This window comes from Leptinotarsa decemlineata, unplaced genomic scaffold (genome assembly GCF_025532065.1).
Source record: "Leptinotarsa decemlineata unplaced genomic scaffold, Ldec_3_MD MMD2_P_RNA_scaffold_5, whole genome shotgun sequence".
In the NCBI taxonomy this organism is placed as follows: domain Eukaryota; kingdom Metazoa; phylum Arthropoda; class Insecta; order Coleoptera; family Chrysomelidae; genus Leptinotarsa; species Leptinotarsa decemlineata.
In genome coordinates this window covers 11,255,427-11,280,413 of record NW_027412532.1, presented here as the reverse complement: position 1 = coordinate 11,280,413, position 24,987 = coordinate 11,255,427, and the positions used below count along the sequence as shown (strand labels likewise).

General features: G+C 38.0%; 1 protein-coding gene across 2 annotated transcripts in view; it reads right to left on the bottom strand.

Annotated features, from left to right (window-relative positions):
• Cad96Cb (protocadherin Fat 4-like Cad96Ca) overlaps positions 1-24,434 on the bottom strand; it is a 68,809-nt gene extending 44,375 nt beyond the window's left edge. The window contains exons 1-3 of one of the 2 annotated variants that reach the window (XM_074169538.1): positions 24,137-24,434; positions 18,735-18,843; positions 14,734-14,829 (exon numbers count right to left, since the gene is read on the bottom strand). In XM_074169538.1, coding sequence (XP_074025639.1) covers positions 14,734-14,815 — 82 coding nt within the window. In that variant the 5' untranslated portion in view covers positions 14,816-14,829; positions 18,735-18,843; positions 24,137-24,434. The remainder of the gene's footprint in view (positions 1-14,733; positions 14,830-18,734; positions 18,844-24,136) is intronic. The other variant, XM_074169539.1, reaches the window with a different exon arrangement.
• Positions 24,435-24,987: the final 553 nt, after the last annotated feature.

The following is a 24,987-nucleotide window of genomic DNA, read 5'->3' as shown; positions in this document are numbered from 1 at the left end:
TGCAATGTGTACTTAGATAGCGTTTTAGACGTGAAATCACGCAAAAGTATTCGTTGGAAGTAGGTAAACATTTCATGATAATTACTTGTCATGGCTCATTTATGAAAAGTGAATGTTTCACATGAACGTTCTAGAAAATGAGATAGTAACAATGAAGAGGCATACGTCGAATTTAATCATATTTGACTGCAGGTCATGATACAATTTTATTTAATAGAAATAATGTATATACATGCCAAGCGATTTTAGTTTTCATTTCATTATAAATTGCATGAAATTGCATGAAATCGCATGAAATTGCATGAAGCCTGCAAAAAAGTTCACTTTCACCATCATCGTAAGGAAGAAAATACTACAGAAAAAATATTTACAGAAAAGAATATAGGTATAGGAGATACCTGGAAACCTCAAAGAAATGTACACGATTTTTTTAATTTCTTCCTGACGTTTCGCTGGCACGAGTGGCTAGCTTCTTCAGAGGTTCATACATCTGGAGTTTATCTCCGATATTGCGACTGCGTAAAGCGTATTTATGTTGACTCAGGTAGTTTGATGTGCTAATATCTGTACCTTTGTTTGAAGGAGGAAAATCTTTCAAAGACGGAGTGTCGGGTTCGAGGGTGAAGCTCTCGCCTAAAAATCCTCCTACCTGTTTGGCCCTAAGAAAACCTGCGTTGAATCAACCGCAAGTCTGGCAAACTTAACTTCTCGTCTATCTTTCCAAACTATCGCCCAGATTCACGGACGACCTGCTGAACCACAAATGTAAGGTTGTAAGGGTAGTGGTGGTTCTACTAACGGAGCATAGCCGACTCAGGAAACCTATGAGCAACATGGGTCTGACAGAAGAAACCAATTGCAGGTTCTGTCCAGAAAAGGAATAAACCGCACGGCATGTGCTCTGTGAATGTGAAGCGATAGTAAGGCTGAGGCACGCAAGATGCGGGGAATAGAAACCAGAGGTTACCAGCTATATGGAGGGGTCAGTGTCAAGGCTATGGAGTCTCATCGAAGAGATCAAGCTAGACAATGATATCTAACAATCAAGGAGCATCACAATAGATCCTAAAAGGTCGCAGTGAATCAGGTCATGGACCAGCTCCCCGACAATCTAATCTAATGTTTCCAAAATTTGGAGTGTGCGTTCGTCTTTCTCTCTCAGTGTCATCCCAATTCTGGCGAATCTCACACATGAGTTGTGTTGGGTTATCGACTATCAATTGGCTTCCTGAGTTGGTCTCCGCCACATGCCTCTCCTGGCTCCATCTGTCGTATTTCAGAATCGTGTGTTCTGGAGTATCCCTTGCCAGGCAGTAGGCACACTGATCATCTTCTCTCTTCCCTATTCTTGATAAGTAGGTTCCAAACGAGCCATGTCCGATTGGGAACTAGGTCAAAAAGTAGTGCAGCCTTCTGAAACATGCCAGCCATGTTTCTTTACTGGGGATTAATGTCTTCGTCCACTGAGCCGGGTGCAAATGCTGCGCCCATCAAGCCTGCCATCTTGCTACTGTTTCCTGCCTCATTTCAACCTTGCTCCTGCGACCCTGATTATTAAACCCCTCGGCCCTCTCCTCGATAAGTATATCAATGAAAATGACATATGTAATGACATACAAGCCTCCAGTAACCGTAGTGCGCTCCGCTCTTTCTATTCCCAAGAGCATTCGCCTCTGTACCCTTGTGAACATATTATGATATATTTCGATTTGCAGGACACCATGCCAGATGGGAGCACCATATGTTACTATGGACTGGACTACCTCGTTCAAAACCGACCTTCGCATGCTTCCCATGCCCCAGATATTCAGCATTATCCTCGTGAGTGCCGCAGTTAGTGTCTCTGCTTTCCGAACCGTTGTGCTCACGTGCTGTCCGAAATGGCATTTATCGTCCAGTCATATCCCAAGATACTGTAGCTAACTGGCTGGTATAATAGTCCTTCCGCTCACTTCGAAAGTGATGCCCTCCGTCTTTTCGGGTGCAAGCTGGAGATGTCTCTGGAAAATCCTTCTAGCTATTCTCCTTATGGCATAATTTGCTCTTTCCATGAGGCCATTCCCATTTTGGGCTCTGACGATTAGGTGCCAAGTCCGCAGGTAGTTCGACCCTCAAAACCCCATCATACAGGATATTCCACAGGCACGGTCGAAGCATCGATCCCTGTGATACCCCCTGGGTCTGTTTCATTTTTATTCGGCCCATAAATACCTTCCTATCAGTGAAATAACTCCCAATGATGTTCACCAAATATTGGCTTATACCCATGTATCTTAGCCTCACCCAGATGCAGCTCCATTCTGCAGTAGTGAACACATTTATTATGTATCTACCACCCATCTGACGGCATCAATCGTTGATCTCGAATTTCGCAAACCAAACTGGTTCGGTGACAAGCCTTCCGTCTCCTCTAACTCCTTTTCTAGACGGCTTTTAATCGAGTGTTGGTAAAGTTTACCCAGAGTATCCAGCAAGTATATTGTACGGAACTTTCGAAATTCAGCGTTCAGTACACCCTTCGGAACAAGAACGATCCTAGCCCTCTTCCATTCCATTGGAAAGCTCTGCGCTTTGAGGAAAGTGTTGAATATGCTTCTCATTTTTTCGGGGATCGTGTCCACCACAATTTTTAGTGCCTCCACTCGAATGCTATCCGACTCGGGAGACTTGCCACTTTTAAACTTGTTCACTGCTTGTCGGATTTCTTCTTCCGTGAACTCTTTCTCAACAGTGAGCTGAATAATATCGCTACCATTCCATATGTGGTCCCTGGTTGGAAAAAGTTGCATAACTGTATTCCACTCTTCTTTTTTATTTATCTCGTACGTACCACTTACTTGTGTCTGTGGACAAAGGAATAGTTTTCCAGATTGTCACACATCTCCTTCTCCGTTTCTAATTGATTTTCTATATAGGAAACGTGCGTTTTTATATGACATTTCCAAATCTCCCAATACCTGTCCCCGCGCTCTAGCACGACGACGTAATCCATCTTGAGTTTATTCAGGTTGAAGCCTGGCTCCCTTCCCCTTTTAACTGGTGTTTGTCAGAAAGGCAAACGGGTCATGACTGGTGTTTGATGGTGGCATGAAAGTCCTCAGACATTCATACCGCCCTTTGCTGTATACCCCTACCTGGCTGGGGTGAGATGGATGAAGATATTATTCATCTGTTAACGGAGGACATAGGGGCCTCATTCGACAGAGTGTCGGGGCCTTCTATATCGGGAGGGGTTGTCTACAGCGTAATCTATAGCTTCCCTGACTAATGGATTTTCGTGAGTTTCGGCGTAATTAAAAACTCGCCGGTTTCTCGACTGGATGGACTGCTGAATGGAAGGCAGCTTCAAATCTCGGCGGATGGCTTCATTCCGCACGAACCACGGAGCATTCACAATCATCCGTAGAATTTTATTTTGTAAAGTCTCCAAGATGGAGATGTTAGTCGGAGCCGCTTGTCCCCAAACGCCTGAAGCATACATGATGACAGACTTGAACATCATGTTATAGATCGTGATTTTATTCTTTAGGCTCAACTTAGATTTTCTATTTATCAAAGGGTACAGGCTTGCCACCCGACTCTGGATCTTTGCCTTCACGCTTAACAGGTGCGGGTTCCAGGTGAGCCTACGGTCTATAAGAAGACCTAGGTACTTGACCCGCGTTTGCCAATCAATCTCCCTTCCAGAGATTCTTAATTTCATGGCCGGAGAAGCTATCGTTCTTCCCATGGTTATTGCCTGAGTTTTTTCCGGATTCACTCGGATCTTTCACTCGAGGTACCAGCGCTCGAGGTCGCCCAATGCACGTTGCATATAGACGATCCCGAGCTCCCGACCCATGGAAGATGAGAGGAGAGCCGTGTCATCGGCGTAGAGAGATACCTTCACATGCTCGGACCTCGGAAGGTCGCTGGTGTAAAGGGAATAGAGCGTGGGAGAGAGCACGGCCCCCTGTGGCACTCCAGCGAGGATCTCTCTGTTGTCAGATAGAGAGCCCTCTACTCTAACCTGAAATGTTCTGTCTTTCAGGAAAGACCCAATCCACCGGATCAGGCCCCGAGGCAGGTCGAACGCGAAGCACGAGTGGCCCTCCTCCGGGTGTTAAAATATTTGCGAGGCGCATCTACTTCGTCAGTCCACCAATAAGGTTGTTCCTTTCGCTGTGCAACATCGCATACCCTCGTCTCGGAGGCGAGGGCATGCGCAACCCAGATCTTCTGCGCCACATTAGCTACTGTCACATTATGTGACAGTTTTCTCACTGATTTCCGGAATACCTCTCTGTTAAAGGTGGCGTTTCCTTTGAGAGTAGAACGCTTTCCTCTTTTCCCCATATCAATATTGTAAATGATGAATTCGTGCAGGCTAAGGGACTCCTCCAGGACCCTCCATCCTGTGACCTTCTGTGCACTCCTCTCCGACGAGATCGTTAGATCAATGTGCGATGTGCTGGCTCCTTTGACGAAAGTGGGAGCACTAAATTCATTATGAACTAATAGGTTCAGAGAGTGAATCCACTCCTCCAAGGATTCCCCTCTCTTATCCGCAGCCGATGATCCCCATGAGGGAGACTTGGCACTAAAGTCGCCGGCAATCACCACCTCTCGACCATCCAGCCTCACATCCCGCATCAATTCGTCGATGGAACGATCGCAGGACCACATAGATGAGTTCGGTGATTCGTAACAGTTATACAAGACACAGTTGGTGAAAATGAGTTTAACATATCCATTTTCTTTCCGGTGGCTTGTTATACCGACATCCTTGACTCTACAATATACGGCGACGTCAACTCTGCTGTCTGTTGCAAGGCCCCGCCGCTCTATTTTCGCCTCATTTGGTTCCTGGAGGAGAATGATATCCGCAAGTCTACCAGCTGCCGCGATGACCGCGTCATGAGCAGCTCTCGCCTCATTGAAGTTTATTTGGAGGATTCGCGTCGTTCTGTTCAAAATCTGTTTTTCCGTTAACCAGCTGTCGCACCCCTACGAACGACAACCCTCAGAAGTCGAAACTTGTGCGAGCTAAAGATTAACGAGGTCTTACCTTTTAACGTGTGATTCCTAACACGGGTTGGACGATAGCAAGTGAAGATCGATCGTTCAGACTGGGGCTTGAACCACCGACCAACACGGCAGTCAATTCGAGTGAGTGAACAAATCACCCACGCCGAACCGCTTGGCTACCGACCGACCGTTAGGCAAATAGATTGTCACCCTTTTCCTCCTTGCTTCGGCCTTGTTTCTTATGAGGCGTCTATACTTCGGGCAGTTGGTCTGGTCGGCTCTGTGCCCTTCGGTGTTGCAGCTCAAGCAGAACTTTTCATTTTTGCATTCCTTTGCGACATGCCCCCTCTTGGTTGCAGTTCAGACATCTTTCTTTGTGCTTTCTGCACTTCTATGAAAAAAATTGAGATAATTGTAGCATCCCATCAAGTTTACCTCGGATCTAACTCTACACAGATCCGAGCCAACTCTTATAGTTTCAGCCTTTATGACTTTCCTTGGCCAGTGCCAGTGCCGTCTAGGTTTGGTCTAAATGAGATTAGTTTCACGTTTTTGTCCACCTCCTCTAGTGAAAGATTCAGGGTTCTCGCTTAGGCAACCTTCAAATCATGTTCATTCATATTAGCATATTAGCTAAGATGTGTAGAGTACTGTCTTGATTTCGATATGCTACCTTTGCATACCGGTTATTTCTCTCTATCGTGTCCTTTAGCGTCTTCGCTTCTTCCTTGTCACCTTTAACCTCCAGTAGGATGTCGCCCTTTACAGTCTTCCTGATGCTTCTTATGTCTACTCTAATGTTCCCCATGTTAACGCTTTCCCTCACTTCTTTGAGGGCGTCCGCGTAGTTTTTCTCTTCCACTTTAATTATCACTTTCTCCAATGGTTCTGCTGTTTTGGGGGCTTTTCCTTTTAGCTTCATTTGTTCCAGCTATCTGGCTCTTTTCTACATGCCGTCATGATGTTTATTATTTTTGAACTTTTCAAAATTGAATATCATATTTGGTTGAAGTTCACAGCTTCTCCTTTTCTGATGAAATTGTCTCTGCTGGCTTCCGTACCAGTCGGCTGCGTTTTATACTTCGTGTTATCCTTAATGGCGTACCTACTTCAAAGTTTCGGAATAAGACACTCCGCATTACTTTTGTTAAGAGTAAAAGGTGAAGCCTTATTTCATTAAAAACATTACGACAATATCACATCCAAAAATACTATCACTATCACATTGAATTCTCTGATAGTCATTCCTGTTCAAATTCCAAGATCTCGTTAACAAACAATCGCAATTCCATATAATAATTTTATCAAAAGCATTTTATTCGTGAATCACTCTGTCGCACTTGTAAGACGTTAAAAACCTCTGGGACAGGTGAAAACTAACCAAGCGGAATTTGTTCAAGACCGTGGTTCCTCTTTTCTACTGGGAATAACGATTTTTCTGAACAAAGGATATTTAATAATGCCGATGTATACGGTCATACAAGAAGTTTCACATAGAATTTACATAAGTACATGTACACATATTTTCTGAATCCTCCGAAGAATTTATGAAGGATGTGATGTTTACTGTAATTACGATATAGGTATTTGTGGGAAAATTCACGAGAGGATGTTATAATGTTACATAATGTATTTGCTACCAGATTCATCTAGAAAAATGAATCAATGATATCATAAGTTATTGATAAATTCATTAGTTCGTCGTTCATGTAAGTGCTGATATCTCCCTTAACCAAAGTGTCATCAATGATAGAAAACTAAACCACACAAATGATGACGTGGCTCCCAATCGTGGTTCATTGCAAATAGAAGCTTCGAACTTCGAATGAGTTTCATCGCTGCAAGGCAACTATTTTTGCTAACGTTTGCTGAAAATGGTGAAAGTATATGCGACCTATTTGCTAGATATTTTCGCAGCGTTTACGAGCCCTATCAGCAAACCTATCATACTCCTCTTCAGATCACCAACAATAATCTGTTAAATTCAATAGAGTTCACTCCAAAAATCATATTAGAGAAAATGAATTCACTTAATGTGAATAAGGGTGCTCGATGGTTCTCCTACATACTTCGATAAAAACTGTGCCTCTGGTCTATGCTATGCCTTGAGCATCTTATTCAACAAATCCATGCAGTCTGGTGCTTTCCCAGAGGTTTGGAAAACTGCTAGTCCCGATTTATAAAAACTCTGGTAATAGAAACTCAGTAATAAATTATCGAGGTATCAGTGAACTGTCCATTTTCAGCAAATTGGTTGACAGCATCGTTTATGACTCTATGTTTTATTATATCAAGTCAGCAAGGTTTTTCTCCAAGAGGGCTATAGAAACAAATTTGTTAATATATGCCGACTACATTTCAACTGCATTAGACAATCGAGCACAGGTAGACAGGTAGACACTGTATACTGACTTCAGTAAGGCATTTGATAAAGTCGACCATAACCTTCTTATTCCAAAACTTTCTGGAATCGGTATACAGGGAGATCCCCTTAGATGGCTTTCATCCTACCTTCACAATCGCAGTCAGCTAGTGAGCGTAAATGGATACAGATTCACTCCATTTGTGGTAACCTCGGGAGTTCCTCACATCTGGGTCCATTAATGTTTTTAGTATTTATGAATGATTTGAAAGATTGCTTCAAGCATTCACAAGTACTATTATATGGTGATGACTTAAAAATCTTTAGAAAAGTAACGACGATTATAGATTGCTCAAAGATTCAGGAAGACCTCAATTCTTTTTTAGAATATTGTTGCCTCAATAAATTAAAACTTAATATTAATAAATGTTCATGAATATCTTTTTGCAGAAACAACATACCGATACATTTTGAATACTCCCTGGGCAATAATATTATCAACAGAGTAGACCAAATTAATGATCTTGGAATCTATTTCGATACAAAAAAGACTTTCAATCCCCATTTGGATTAAATTCCTGCAGCAAAATCTTGGGATTTTTCTGCAGAATATGCAAATACTTCAACAAGGAGGCAGCAATAAATCTATTTACTATGCATTTGTTTATAGTAAACTTAATTTCGGAAAAGTCATATGGAGCCCACATTATAATACACATAAATTACGATTAGAAAGACTCCAGAACAGAACAAATTTGTAAGGTTCTTGCATTTCAAAATAACGAAGACTTATGTAACACTTGGCATTAGCGAAATTCGATCTCACTACAAAATACAGCTTCTAATAAAAAAAATCTGTTTGAAATCTGTTTTTCCGTTAACCAGCTGTCGCACCCCTATGAACGAAAACCTTAGAAGTCGAAACTTGTGCGAGCTAAGGATTAACGAGGTATTACCTTTTAACGTGTGATTCCTAACATGGGTTGGACGATAGCAAGTGAAAATCGATTGTTCAGACTAGGGCTTGAACCACCGACCAACACGGCAGTCAATTCGAGAGAGTGAACAAATCACCCATGCCGAACCGCCTGGCTACCAACTGACTTAGTTTTTATTTATAAAATTATAACAAACTGTTATGACTCACCCAATCTAGTATCAATGATTTTTTATCACGTTCCTCATAGGGAACAAACAATTACTTATCAGTCCGAATTTCAACATAAATTTGGGCAAAAACTCCCAAATTACTAGAATGTGTGATTCATTCAACAAATATTGTAGTAACGTAAATGTTTTCTCTATTACGTTGAATTCCTACAAAATAACTATGAAAAGAATATTCAACACATAGCAAAATAATGAATAATTGGTTAGTATGTACGAAATTTATTAATTCATTAATTTTTATTCTTTCTTGTATCTGTTGACACCGAGTATCTCTGTAACCACTACTATCAGTGGATGCTTCTATGGGTATTTACCTGTTTGTAGCCCAAATTTTGAATAAATAAATAAAATCTCCCCTAACCAAAGCGTCATTTATGATAGAAAACTCAAACCACACAAATGATGACGTGGCTCGCAATCGTGGTTCATTGCAAAAAGAAGTTTCGAACTTCGAATGAGTTTCATCTCTGCAAGGCAACTATTCGTTCGAAAAACCTATTGATGCCATTATGTGTGGAATATAACTTCGTTCAAATGTCCACCATGGCTTCACTAGGTGGAGCCCATCCGAAACGTCCAACTTTCCATGACTCTGGCGTATAAATCAGGCTGAATTTGACCAATGGCATTTATTATGTTGGCTTCAAGGACCGCTGTGGTTTGTAGCTTATTTGTATACACCTGCGACTGAATAAAGCCTTACGAGAAAAAGTCTCACGAGGAAAAAACGTACGATCCCGGTGGTCAGTTCACATCACCTTCACGTGAGATGACCATGTGTCATGAGCTGTGTGGCACGTAGTGCCGTCTTGTTGAAACCACATGTCGTTGGTGTTCAGATCATCCAATTTAGGCCAAAATAAGTTGGTAATCATCGACCTATAGTGCTCGCCCTTAACAGTGATGGCTTGGCCAACGCCACTTTCAAAGAAATATGAACCAATGACGCTGCCAGCCCAAAATCCACACCAAACAGTGACTCTGCACTGGAGGCAATTCTGTTCGTTTACGTTTCCATTGATTCAGAAATGGGCCTTATCGCCGAAGATGATTTTTTTTAAGGTTGGTTGCCAACTGCTCCAGAGCCTATTAAGCGAACACACGTCGTTGTCTATGTTCCTGGGACAGTTGAATTTTGTACGGGTGCAGGCCCAAGTCACGACCCAAAATTCGCCAAGATATGGCCTGCGAAAGGCCGAATTCTTGTGAACAACGCGAAATCGACTGCCTCGGATTCTCCTGTACACTCTCACAGACAGCGACGATGTTTTTAGCAGTCAATGTACGAGTGTTGGTCGATCGTTTACTGAACCAGTGGACTCGAATTTATCCACCAACATTGCGAATAGTCCCCTCGATAGGACGATAATGGCGACCGTAAAATAGGCGAAGCGTGCGGTACGTTGCCCGAACAGAACACCCAATTTGATAAAACAATTTTATCATTTAGACGTGCCGTTTAATGCTATTTGGCGAAACAGACTGAATAAATGACAACTAATTTGACAGATGAAGCTCAAGCAAGATAGCCGTCATCAATTGTCAAAGTTCAGAAGTCCCTGTTGGAAGACCAGCCTCGTTTATCATTGATATTTGTGTATTGAGTCTTATGTCGTCTCCATGGTGCCTTCGTAAAGGGAGATGTCCATCCCTACTCACACTCCGGTTTAATAATAATAATATGCTTTATTATCATAAGACATAATCTTGTAGACAAAGCTTGGGTAGTAAATATTAAAAAAAATGAAAATAAAAATGGTGCATGGGTACAAACTATGTTACAATGGAGGATATAAAAGATATGTATGTATAAAAGAGTAAAAGTCAAGTTTATAAAAGAGTAGACATAAAAAGTAACAACTTAGGCGCTCCTTAATTAATAAAGATAAAAAATATGAGTAACTCAGTCAAAGACTATCATTAAAATATTCATCCAATGTCTAATAGGGTCTATCAGATAGAAATTGTTTGAGTAAATTCCTGAATTGGAAGTCATTTATATTGGCAGATCTTATGTTCATAGGCAAAAGATTGTATATTTTTCCACCGTTGTAAAATATGGAGTCTCTGGTGATGTTTTTAGTTGACAGAGTGAGTTTCAGAGTGTGTCTGCTGTTTCGGGTGTTATAATGGGAAGAGGATGCAGCAAAATTCAATATATGCTTATTTATTAAACACACAGATTTCAGTATAAATAATGCAGTTACCGTTAGAAGGTTCTACAGGAGTCTCTTGGTTTAAGGTTTCCTATATACCTTATTGCCCTTTTCTGTAAAATTAGTAGTCTTTTGAATAAAGTTGAACTGCATGCTCCCCAAAACGGTATTCCGTAGCGTAAGGGAGAATCTATGAGTGCATAGTACGCCATCTTTGCAGTGCTGAACCCCAATATAATATACAATGTCACCATTAAAGTGCGCACAATATGGAAAACTTTTTTTCGAAAAGTTTCAATGAAGTTTAACTTCGGCACTTGTTTGTGCTTTAAATTTAACTTAAAATGATGCGGCCAACTGCGACCCACTGACGTTCAGTGTTTGTCAAATTCAACTTTTTTTTTTTAATTGAAAAAGTGCATTTCTAGATTGAATTCAACAAAAAGATACTTGAAAAAGTTGTGTCCACGGCAATTTTATATCCATATGCCAAATTTTATGCAACTAGGATAAAGTTAACGTTTTGCTTATTTTTGACAGATATCCCCTTTATTTTAAAAAACAAGTTCGGTTAATTGTCATCAATTCATGTATGCATAACAAACTCATCATGGAGTTTAACTTTCCTGATACATTTTTACTTATACGGACATTTTTAGAGAGAAATTAAAAATTTGCTATAAAAATTTTAACATGACTGGTGCAAAGTTTCAATCACTTGGCAACTGAAAAAAATGCAAATAATTTGGATAGAACTATTATTATAAATTTTAAACAACAATAATATTATAGAAAATACAAATGGGTACAAAAAATTACTTATTGATCCAAATGAGGTTGTCAAACACTTATAGCCTATATTTCAGTATGGCATCTTCCACGTTCAATACAAATTATGGTTCTTCTACTGACATCTGTAACTGCATTTTTAATAAATCGGGGATTTATATTTGCACAGCACTCGCGAATGGTATTTTCCAGATGTTGTATGTCAGTAAATGGTCTACTTCAGTACACTTTCTATTTCAGGTAACCCCACAAGAAAAAGTCTAAAGGCGTCAAGTCGGGTGATCTAGGTGGCCAATAATGTTCCCAGTTACGTCCAATAACTTCGCCTCTGAACATTTGTTGGAGGGACTGTTTTACAGCAACCGTGTGATGTATTGGTGCGCCATCAAGCTGGTACCATAGGTCGTATTTAATATTTAAAGGCATATTATCTAAAACTTCACTAACCTCATTATTTAAAAGGTTGAGATAACCGACGGATGATAAATTTTCCCTAAAGAAAAATGGCCCAATTATTTGGTCGTTAAGTATCCCACACCATACATTAGTTTTAAAGGAATACTGATCACCACATTCAACTGTGAAATTGGGATTTTTTTGGGCCCACCATCGGCAATTTTGAGAACTTACCGTTCCATTTGAAGAGAACGTTGCCTCATCTCATCTATAAAATTTTATACGGAAACTTTACATTTTCTTCTCTCTCTCTCTCTCCTTGAAAGCAGAATGAAAACCCCAAACGGACATCAAAATCTCGTTTTTTTAATGTGTTAATAAATTTTAGCTTGTAAGGCCAAATTTATTCTTTAATACAATTTTTCTCTTGTAATCGGTATTTTTTATAATATCGGTTATGCTGGTTTGCCCGTGTTCAATAACTTTTAAACAAATGTTAAGTTGGGCCTCCTTATCATATTTACTTGGAGTGTGCTTTTTCTTAAATTGATTTGCTACGGATCCTGTTTATCTGAATTTCGACATTATCCTTGACACAGTAGTATGTTGAACATTTTTTCCTGGATGCCGTTCATTAAAAATGTAAGCTATTGATTGAAACTTTGCACCAGTCATGTTGAAATTTTAATAGCACATTTTTAATTTCTCTCTAAAAATGTCCGTATGAGTAAAAATTTATCAGAAAAGTTAAACTCCATGATGAGTTTGTTATGTATACATGAATTGATGACAATTAACCGAACTTGTTTTTTAAAATAAAAGGGATACTTATCTGTCAAAAATAAGCAAAACGTTAACTTTATTCTAGTTGCATAAAATTTGGCATATGGATATAAAATTGCCGTAGACACAACTTTTTCAAGTAACTTTTTGTTAAATTCGATCTAGAAATGCACTTTTTCAATTTTTTTCAAAAATAAGTTGAATTTGAAAAACACTGAACGTCAGTGGCCGCATCATTTTAAGTTAAATTTAAAGCACAAACAAGTGCCGAAGTTAAACTTCATTGACCCTTTTCGAAAAAAAAGTTTCCCATATGGTGCGCACTTTAATGGTGACACTGTATAAAAATGGATGTTTGTTGGTTGGTTGGTAAGTGATAAACTTCTACATCGCTCAACCGATCGTGATGAAACTTGACATGTATGAGTAATTTTTCATAGAGAAGGTTTTTAGGCTATCAATTTTTCTGTAACTCGCCACTAGATGGCGCTGTAGAACAATTTTTTGAAAGCACTGTTCTATAACGCTGCGCACGCCTAAGTTAGTTGATTCTGATTCTGTCAAAACATTGGAACAGCAGCGATACAGCAACATAGTACTAGTTCTTTATGAATCACTGTAACCGCGTAACAGCCAGAGGAGACTTTGCAAGTGAGTTTAACATGATCCACAAATTTGAAATTCTGGTTAATGAACACTCCTAGAAATTTAGTGTTATTTTTAGATTTCACTGATCTGTCTTCAAAAAAAAGTTCGTAGATTGAGCATCTGAATGATATTAAATTTGTTTTAGTTGAGTTAAAAGATAAAATGTTTGAATCAAACTAATCTTTAACTTTTTTCAAGTCGGCAGAGATTATTTTGTGCAACTCACAAGTGTTTTATCATTCCAAAGTATGGTAGTGTCATCTGCAAATAAGGTGAAATATTGAGCTTGGTGAGGGCATTAATATATAATAAGAAAAGAATGGGACCTAATACGAACCTTGTGGAACTCCAGAATTAATTTCCTTTTTTTGAAAGTTGAGTTGTTTTGACCATTTGCGTCCGTCCCTTCGAGTGGGAATCGAACCATTTGAGAGTTACTCCTCTGCATCCATAACGTTGGCGCTTTCTCAGCAGTATTTTGCTTAGATTAGGTAAATATCTTTCCTTGTCTAAGCTATTTTGTGATCAACGCCGTCAAATGCCTTTGACAGGTCACAAAATACTGCGGCAGTCTTTTCACTGACATTTATCCCAGAATAAACTTTATTCAGAAATGGGAAAATAGAATGGGGCGTAATTTTATTATTCTGGAAGTCAAATTAATTTTTACTGATGATGTTATGCTTATTTATGAATCCAAGAAATAGTTTTTAAACTAGTTTTTCAATGATTTTTGCGGTGGTTGGTATGAGAGATATAGGGCGGAGATTAGAGGGATCATCAGAATCTCCGCCCTTATGCAGATGAATGACTACAGTGAAACCAGTATATTTAGGGCACTATGAGGAAGGTTTTGTATTATTTCGATCGAAATATCATCGTGGCTTGTTCTTCAAGAACAGTTGATCCCAATGAAATAACACCACTGATGAAACCTTCGTCAGGGCCAAACTTTACTGTTTTGGAGTGTTGTGGAATACTGTCGAATGTTTTAGAAGGTTCAATGAAATATATTTTCTTGATTTATGAGAATGAATTCAGCATATTTATATGACGAAGTACTTTCTCACCATTATTAATGTTTTAATTAATTCAACATTTAATTGTAAACACGAGAGAGAGCGGATAAATTTGAATTTTTTAGTAGAATGAAATGAGTATTTTTATTTTACGAAGTATCCTCGAAATGCCAAGAAAAATCAGTTCAGTTTTACTAAATAAACGAAACGCAACCCATCTAAAAATTGTATAGATAATTCTCAATATGTGCATAACCTAAATTTCTGATTAGAGACAAATTTTATTTGATATTTCAACCTCCCCAATAATAAGTCTTAGAAATACATGTCAAAAATTCGTCATTGTGGAAATATGTGATAAATTTGAGATGAGCTGTATGAAAGTTCGAAATTGTTTTCTTACCTATTGTCACCGATCTTTGAATAAAAATCGTGAACATCCATAATAGATGCCTGTGGATGGTGGCGCAATGAGATTTGGCCATGGTTCAAGGAACATCTGCAATTAAGAACGATATATGAATTCATGCTTATCAGGATTTCTCTTCAAGTGAAGATCTCTCGTTTGATAGAGGGAAATTTCCGAAACAAGGCTGAAACATTAAAAACTGAATTTAAAATATGATCATTCATATTTAACAGCGTGTTTCTTACAATTCAAATACTAAATTGAATATTTTTCTAACAGCATTGAAAGCTACACTATGAAAACTGATATTAATTGATATGTGACTGATTTCAATTCCTAACAGGTATGTGTATTGTAAATAATATAAAATTTTTGAAAAAGTAATTTCTAACGTATTCAGAAAACACTTTATTGTGAGATTTTTCACTGAACAGTTTTACAAAAACGCAACACGTGTTTCGCCATATAATGGCTTCTTCAGGCGTGTCTTTACTAACTATATTCTACATATTGAATGCTCAATATATATAATTTTATAATTTGAAGTAACTAAATTTCAGTTACTTGAGTTTGTAATGAATTAAATTACCTGAGCTCATGTCCCAGTTTCCACATTTGAAAAAATATTTAGTAACGGGGAGTTATTCAATTCTAATTGATCATTCAGTAAATTACCCGAATTCTTAATCTATTGATTTCTAAACACTTTAGAAGATTGAGTTTCAAACTTTTCTCTTCTAAACGTAACACGTCGTATTCATGATTGAACTTATATCCTTCTGCTAAAATGTGGAATTGGTCTTTCTATTCACAAAACTACTTCTATTCTCTTCAATTCTTTGGGAAAATGTTCTCCCTGTTTGACCAATATATAGTTTTGGGCAAAAGTTTATATACTCCTGATCTTTCCGAATTTCCGATATGAGGAAAAAATTGCATAATAAATATTTTCGAAGACAAGTGAAAAACAGCAATACAATTAGTAATAAGTGTATTTTTCGAATAATTCAATATAAACTCAGGCCAGAGTCTACTATCATGAAAGTCTGTTAATGAAAGAAATCGATATGTTCGCCACACTGAATATGACGAAGTCAAATTATTGCTGAATATTGCTGAAGTAATGGTAGAAAAAAACAAGATTTCGGAAATACCTCTATTCCATTATTAAAGATTTCGAATGAGTTAGAAAGCTATACATGAAGCTACACTGAAACTAATTGACATACATGAAAATAATTATGCTGAACAATTAAAAAAAATATGTTTTTTAAAATATGTTTTTTCCGTTAACCAGCTATCGCACCCCTACGAACCACAACCCTCAGAAGTCGAAACTTGTACGGGCTAAGGACTAACGAGGTATTACCTTTTAACGTGTGATCGCTAACACGAGTTGGACAATAGCAAGTGAAAATCGAGAGTTCAGCCTGGGGCTTCAACCATCGACTCACACATCGGCCGATTGACTGAGTGAACAAAGCACCCACGTCGAACCACCCCGCTACCGATCGAGTATAAAAAGTAATTACCAGATTCGTTGGCTAGTATTGAACTAATACATGAAAGAACTGTTTCGTGTATCTGGTAATTATACAAATAGTCAAAGTGCGTCCTGATTGTTTTGCATTTCTGCAATGAAATAATGACCATTCAAAATATTCAGTTACGATCAATCAAACACAATACAATTTGACTACATGAAACCAGGGAAAATGCATAATTTTCATTATAGGTTGAAGACAGCTGTTATAATTATTGAATGTGATGAAATTCACTCACAATAATTCAGAGTTTGATGAATGGGCTACTTGCATGTCTCACAATTTTTGCTCAAATTCTATTTATCATTACAAGAATATATGTTTACTTGTTTCTTTTGCCAAAAATGTATGTACGGTAACATTTCTATAAAAGATTTAAGATATTTAACATCACATCGAAATGCTCAGCGTCACAAGTTGGCCGTACTACACGTCGTACACTGGTGTTGTTGAATTTTATACAGTCACTATACAATGTGGGAACAATTTGTCGTTGATATATTTTGCTAATCTGGCAAAATCAATAACAAATTTTTGTTTTGGATTCACCTGGTTTTCAATCTGGTACTATCATGTTTCTTTTCAATAAATTATTTTCAACTTTTGTTTAGTTCAAACGTGCAGTCACATGAATCCATTTTTTAAACTCATCTTCAATTATTTTGAAATAATAACAACAACAACAAAAATTAATTGGCGCTCCGGGGCGACTTGATTAATTCCAGTGGCGCATTTGATTTTTCAGCTGAAGGAAAACCCGGAAAAACCTGCAGCACCACATCATCTGAAGATCTTGATCTGCCAATGCCCTTTCTTTCATAGAATAAAATGTAGGGTGTCAAATTCGAAATATTGCCAAAATATTTAGTGACATGACTATCGTCAAACTTAAACCAGCCCGTTTCGTCTTTGATCAATGCGTAATAATGACCAGACTCAACGCCAGAACCACCAGTGAATAATAATGACCGCATGAAGATTATAATAGTGGCCGCTATATTGTTCATCTATTTTGAACCTTCGTAAGAGTTTGGTGCTTCCGTCAGAGTTTGAGTCATGTTTGAAGATCATCAGTATTATTAATAGATTGACTGGTGCCTCAGCTATACTGAGTCAGTTATGCAATTGGTGAACGCAGTTGATGAAAGAAAAGCTCTTCAGTTCCACGTTATAATATTCAGTAATTAAATTAAGCTTCATTTTCTGCAAGTGCTGAGAAAATATCTGTTTTTACTCATTGAAAAATTCATGTCGTGCTGGTTCGAACCATGATTTTCTTTATTATATTCGTGTGGCAATACAGGGTGTTTCAAATTCGATTATCACTATTGGGATATCGGAAACTATGAGAGATACGAAGATGGTTAAATTGGGGCAAGGTTGCGATTTACCTGACCAGAGAAAGTTCTGAAATTTCGAGTATATCCGGAGATATCCGAAAAAAACAGAAATTTTGTAAAATAGTTTTTATTTTTTTCTGACTCTATTTTTCGAAGGATTCGAAAATAATTTGCACTTCTTCATTGCCACTTTTTCTCTACTACATAATGGTGTTTTCAGATTTGCTGTCTGACGTTTCGTCGTCCGGCCACCATCATCAACTTCATTTTTTGTTATGGGCGCTACATTCTGTTTTGAATAGAACCAGATTTAACGTCGGATAGCAAATCTTAAAACACCATTATATAGCAGAGCATATGGCAATGTGGAAGTGCAATTTATTTTGGAATCTTTCGAAAAATAAAGCCAGAAAAAAATTAAAATCATTTTCCGAACTTTCTCAAAGGCATATTGTTAGTCAGGTAAATGCGTCAGCCAAACCATCTTCGAGTTTGAAACACCCTGTATTGTAAAATCCTTTTTTGGCGTATTCACGTTAGTACTTTTGCAATAAGCCATATCTTGTGAACCAATTTCATTTGTTTTAACGAATCTCTCCACTGCAAGAATCATAGCTTCAATTTTATTCAATATCTAATGACTCACAATTTAAATGAAATAACAGAATTTCAAATCGAATCCAGTATTGCCAAGCTGGTAAGAAATACAACACTTTTGAGCCACGTGGTCACTTAAGGTTTAAATGTATTTTACATACGCGATAATCAGGTATGAAAAGTTATTTTCTTTATTATAAATAAAATACGTGCAAGTAATTTTTTGTTGAAACCGGCCGTAAATGACAAAACTAATTTTTTCAGTCAATCCCACCAATATTTATGTAACAATAAATAACACATTCAATTATTGAATGAGATTACCACAACAATATTTGTGATCATCAGTCACATTTCCTATTGAAATATGCAGTTTCGAGGTCCAGCACATGATGCCTGTCAACAAACAGGATTTTGCAACAAACCACACAGATTAAAATCAGCAGTTTCACTACATCCATTGTCTATGGGTGTAAAATATTTCGACATGATGAAAATGTACGGAAGTTCTTACCACGCCGACTTGATACTATGGTTTCCTTGGTAACTGGAGCACATTATTTTTAATACCATCAACTACCATGAGCCGCACACTATATCGATACGGATAGTTTGGTTCTGGTCTGAAAATATACCGTATAATGTTAATATTAATATGAAGTGTGCTCTTGAAACAGTTAATTTATCAAATTGCTGATCAGTGATGTGATTCAAAATCAGAAAAATACAATGTAACAATTTAAATCATTTCATGAAAAATACTTTATTCTATACAGTTTGCAGTGCAAACTGTGAAGTCTTAATGACCCATCGTTACACCATTTTTCTCCTGAAGACAATGAGTGATGATAAATTTCAATAATGGAAGCTATTAGGTAAAACTCTAAAGAAAAAGCAATTTCCCTATCAGGCGATTAAATCTACAATCAAATCTCTACAGTACCTCAATAAAGTTATTACAGAGACTTTTATGGAACTCTTTATACCTTAATTAATACAGAAGGACTTTTGGCAACATCACACATGAATTTTTAACTATAAGAACGAAATATAGACTCTTCACAGATTAGATGTACTGTCAGTTTTCGAAAGTAAACTAGTGTTTCAAAGAAGACATACAAATTTCTCCTCAAGAAGATACCATTTTTTGTGCTTGCTGAGAAACTGATCGGAGATAATCTAGAAGCATTTTCTAGGTTATTCCGATGACATAATCGGCTTGATTATTCACTAAAAAGTTAGTTGGAATAATCGCATAAACAAATAACTTTCTCTCCAGAGCTATAACGGTATTCTAGGTACAATATTCTAGATAGAATATTTGGAAAGACAACGGGTTGGAAAATCAAAAATGATCTGATCCTATCAGAGAATCATCAAACCTATGCATCCTTGATAGGTGACTATGAAATGGAACAACCAATATTTACAAAAGAAGCCTTTGTTTAGAGATTCCAAGAGCTGTTCTAGATTAAATATCAAAACTCCAGTTACAATTTAACTCATTCATTAATTGACCAGAAAACTGCCAGAAAAGCCGGAAGTTTGGGTTGATACAATAATATTCCAGATCTCACTGCCAAATCTGATCTATGCCGAATCTGATAGATTACATAACAGTTGAGCAAAATTTCGACGTCAAGTCTGAAGTGTTATTTCAAATCAATGGCTTACTTTACTATTGTTATTGTACACTGATGGATCCAAAATGGGTGAAGGGGTTGGCATGACAGGGTCAAGATTCAAACTTTTTAAACCCCGTTGAAGGCTCCTTATCATAATTCAAGCAAAAACGCATGTTATAGAAGCTCTTCTTTTTATCAAACAACCAAGCATCATAAAAACTTTGAATTCATTTACTTATATTGATTAACCTATTTCCAACAAGACTGAACAGTTTCTAGGGTCAAATTGGGAAAGGAGGAATTCCCACAGGATACTGATCACGTAAGTATCAATTCTGTAGTGACAACTACAGTTGTAATAGTTGCCGCTATCGAAACTGCACAATAGTTGTTTTGCGAATGTTTATCTCTGGTCTGCAAAAGGCTTTAATTACTTGAAAGGATAACACTCATAGTCTGTAATATCCAAATAACCTCCCAGGAAACTAAGTAAGTTCACTAGTAGTGTTAACATTCTGAAACTCGAATGATTGGCGCTGAGTAAAATAGAACTATACGTTGCAGTTAGGAACAATAAACAACAACCAATTTCACAACATAGAGGCGGAGCAAAATTGACAGCTTCCTTTTGCAACGCAATTACCATACTAATTTGATACTCTGATGGTTATTTTTTTTGTTAGTTTGTTATGTAGTCTCAACGATGAAAATGGTAGAACGCAGGATTTTGAATCTCACATGTCGGGAATAAATTCAAAACATGTACCTCTAGCAGTTACAGTATACAATACACAGCTTCTACTTGTCTACTACGAAAAATACTAACTAGCGGACCAGGTTCCCAATGCAGAGGATTATTGTAGATGCTTCTTCGTTTCCAGTATCAGTAAGTTACTGGTCACAGTCATACTGATCACAGTCTACATATCTGTACTATACATATCGGTTTCGAAGCATTTTTGGAGAAGCACAGGCACTGTAGGAATATCTTCTGAAAACAGTGCCTGTGCGAAAGAATCAATTTCCTCAGATTTAAATTCATTTGGAAAAACTGTTTTCTAAAGTTTTTTGCATAAGAGGCATTGAAAGTTGCTGCGGTGTGTACAGCTTTGTTGAAAATGGAATTCCAAGTTTCTGAGAAGCGGTTTTTTTTACTACTTGGCAGCCGTCTGACTTGTCCATTTTTTCAGTCTCTGGAAAACACTGCAGCCTCATGGGCTCATTACGTTTTCCTCCCATTTTTTCACTATTTCAACAATTTTGTACCCTGTACTGGTTTGTATAGGTCTCTGGCTGAATGTATGTCATATTCTTCTGGACATAATTAAGGTTGTCCTTAAATTGTTTGTCTCCTGTTATCCAATGCCTCGCATTCCCGTAAAATATGACGAGCTGTCTCTGCCCTATTTTGTCCAGGTATTCTCTCAGTGGGTAGTGACCAGTGAGAAGCACTGTAATTGTCCTGAGCCGAGGCAGGTCTTCGGTTCTCTTCTCGGACGGCCCCTTTATAAAGGTTCTCTCGTGGTTGTTTTCCCAGTACTCTGTATGTTTCTTATAGACACATTCACCAATCTGGTTCCGTACCAAAGATTTTGGTAACCCCATAGCTGGTTCGTAGTTGATGAACCGTGTCTGGCACGCCCATCCACTCTTTCGTTATTTGAGTGTCCAGGCACCCAGTATGTAATCGAACTATACCTGTCCGCGTTAATGGCCATGTTACGATTGCGCACGGCTGGTGTAAACCTCGAAGTAGAAATGGGTCAATTGAGGCTGAGCCTATGAGGAGAAGCGCTTACTGCGCAACCTCTGCTGCAGGCAACCAGTGATGCAATTGAACCCAGGTTTGTGTTTGATAAACCCTACAAAATACAAATGAAACAGAACACAGAGTCAGATGCTACAAATGCAATATGCATACGCATATATACAGACGGCTCAAAAACCAAAGAAGGCTGAGGATGTGGAGTGTACTCCAGATCACTAAGCCTAAAGATTGAGTGTGGAATGGGAAAGAATACCAGCGTGGTCCAAACAGAACTGGCTGGTATCTCAATCGTCACAAAAGAAATAACCAGGAAAGGAATTTCTGGCAAAAACATAACAATCTACACTGACAGCAGACAAGCCCTATTAGCCTTGAACAGACAACGTGTTACCTCAGGGCTAGTACTAGAGTGCCACCAAGATTTAGCCAAAGCCTCTGTAGATAATAACATTATCCTGAGGTGGATTAAAGGGCACGACAGGACTAAAGGTAATCGCATTGCCGCATTAGCCAAGGAAGCGGCTGGACTGAGAATTTTAGATGGATGGAATCAAAGGATGCAATCTTGCCAGGTTCACCCTGGGCGACCCTGGGAAGCTGGTGGCGAAGAAATATCTAGCGATGACCAGGAAAAATCTACGCTTAACAGTAGGATTTCTGACTGGCCACTGTCGATTAAGGAAACACCTCTATAATATGGGGCTAGTGGACACACCCTCATGCAGGATGTGTGAACAGGAAGATGAGACTGTCAGACATGTCCTATGCGAGTGTCCGGAGTTATCGTCAATAAGAGAGTGTGTGTTCGGCGAGTCTTGGCCTACACCTGCCAAAATAAAGGAGATGTCTCCCAGTGACCTGTCCACCTTCCTGGAAAGGACAGGATGGACGATGGCCTAGGAGGACAACTCCTCGGGAGGACAACTCCTCGGGAGGATGTACAATGGGTCACATGTGGCCTAAGTGCTGTGGGCTTACACTCACCCTCCCTACTCTACAGATACCTGTCCGCCATTTTTCTCAGTTCTTCACGGCATCCACAGGCCAGTCTCGACGTCACTTTTGGGTTCGTCAGTGCCCCAAGTGCAGCCTAGTTGTCTTTGAAAATATTGATCCTCTCATATCGTTGAGTCCTCAGATCAACAAAAGAGACAATTAACTTTGGATTTGAATATTTGTAGGTTGAATTCATTTTTAAAAACTGTATCGGGAGTTCTTTCCATAAGATCGTCGTGAAAGCAATAAAAGTTGCTGAGATACATGTATAGTTTTGTTGGAAATAGTATAAGTTTCTCAGAAGGTGTCTTTGCTATGGCGGTAACTTGATATTGTTGAAACATATTAGTTACAAGATCAAAAAATCGACGTAGTTGAGGGAATTCTGTGCCCTGACATTACTATGGGTAGTTCTCACATATTTCATAGAAAATTGTATTGTTACCCCAAGCTAATCTTTCCTTCAGATTCTTAATAAGATATGACATTTCATGTCAGCGACGGTGTGTATTGGCAGCTTATGTTCAGGCATTTGAAGGAAAACAAGGAAAGTGAGCTGTCATTAGCAAAGCAATTCCGGTGTTTTCCATTATGTTATTGATGGTTAATAGCAAAATGGTTGGAAAGGAATTGATGGTAAAGGTATCCAAGAGAAAGTGATCCATTTGAGGAACTATATTTACGAATTAAAACTATCTGATGGGCCATAACTTCACGATCAGAAAACTGAGAATGTCGAGATGTTTCGTGTTTCTCGATTACATGGTCCCAAAGATGTCTGAGTCGCAAAGATGGCTGTTATATAAAAAAAAAGATCGCCTGTTGATATTTGCTTTTCAGAAAAATTCTACAATTTTTGGAACACTTCAACATCTTGAACAACCAGGAATCAACAGCTTAATCCATGTCTTTGATGTCACTGATGGTGAAGCAACGAGTCTATAGTTATTTGAAAGATGTTTCGAATCTATATTTGGCATAGATCGAACTTGTGCGATCTTACAATACGAAGAAAACACTTTTTTCTCTAATGCAGTATCGGTGCTGTATGGTTTTATAGTATCAACAACCGTTGTATGAACATGAACCATTCAACCTGATTGAAATAATGTCAGCTATAATGTCGCTTTTTAAAATTCTTCTATGCATGATAGCTGGGAGATATTAATGTTCTGAATCTCATTCGAGTTCGCTATTTCATAGTTTTGTCTTGGTTGTGCAAGCTTACCGGTTAATCTAGCAGAATCATAGTTTTAAATGCACGCCTCATAAACATCAGGTTATTAGGTTCTGTCCAGATATATAAAAAAACTTTCATTCAATTAGTTGTAGGTAAGTAGTAAAATTTTTAAAGTAATACATTTTCTAGGGATGGATCAATAGTATCTACCAAAAAAATTGTACTAAACTTAAAAAATAATTATGATATGCTCACAGAACTTGTCAAATAATCCTTCAATAGTATCATAATTGTAAATAACTCAGCAACTCTCACGAAAACAAACATTTTACGAAAACAAAATTCACCTGAAAAACTCCTAGGAGAACTTTCAAATCAAACTCCAACTTGAAGCTTGGAACTTTAAACAAGCACCTTTTGCACTATCACAAAAAAAGGAAGGTACCACACTGCAGAATACACTTTGTAGCACGTTCATACTACAATGAAACAATTTCTTGTCTGTTAACTCGCACCTGTTCGTGTTCAACTAGCGTGAACTTCGAAACATCGAAAGCTTCCACCTCTAACGGAGAGCGATTATTAAATTGCTCGTTCTGTACTTTGATGTCAAAGCAGATTCTCATTTTTCAATTTTCCAGTACCTATTGAAAACTTTGCCTATGAAACGGTTGTCAATGAAAGGTCAAAATATACTCTTGTTTGTGTTGACTAACCATTAACGAATACGTTTGTATTTACCTTTGGTTGCCATGGTGTCTCTTCGAATAAACACAGTAAAATATAAAATATCAACCCAACCTGAGAAACTTAAAAAATTGTTGTAATTGCTTTCGTGAAAAATGTAGAATTAACGTTTCTCCTAGGTTATGGCCTATGAAATAATGATACTTTCCTGTTACCCGAATATGGAAAAAACACAGTAATACCAAATTTGAAAGTTTACTTTTGAAAACTGAGTGAAAAAAAATATTTCATTATTTCCAAAACATCGCATCTTCAGTATATAAGTACAGTGTCATCCCCAAAGTATGCACCATAAGGGACATTTATTTATTAAGGGTTTTTCGACAAAAAGTTATTTTTGATAAAAGTTTGTGTATCCCCTAAAACTAAACATGCACCAACAAAATACAGTAAAACACACGGAATATACGAGGGACCTTCAAATATTTGATTTTGAGACAGGAGTAAAGTA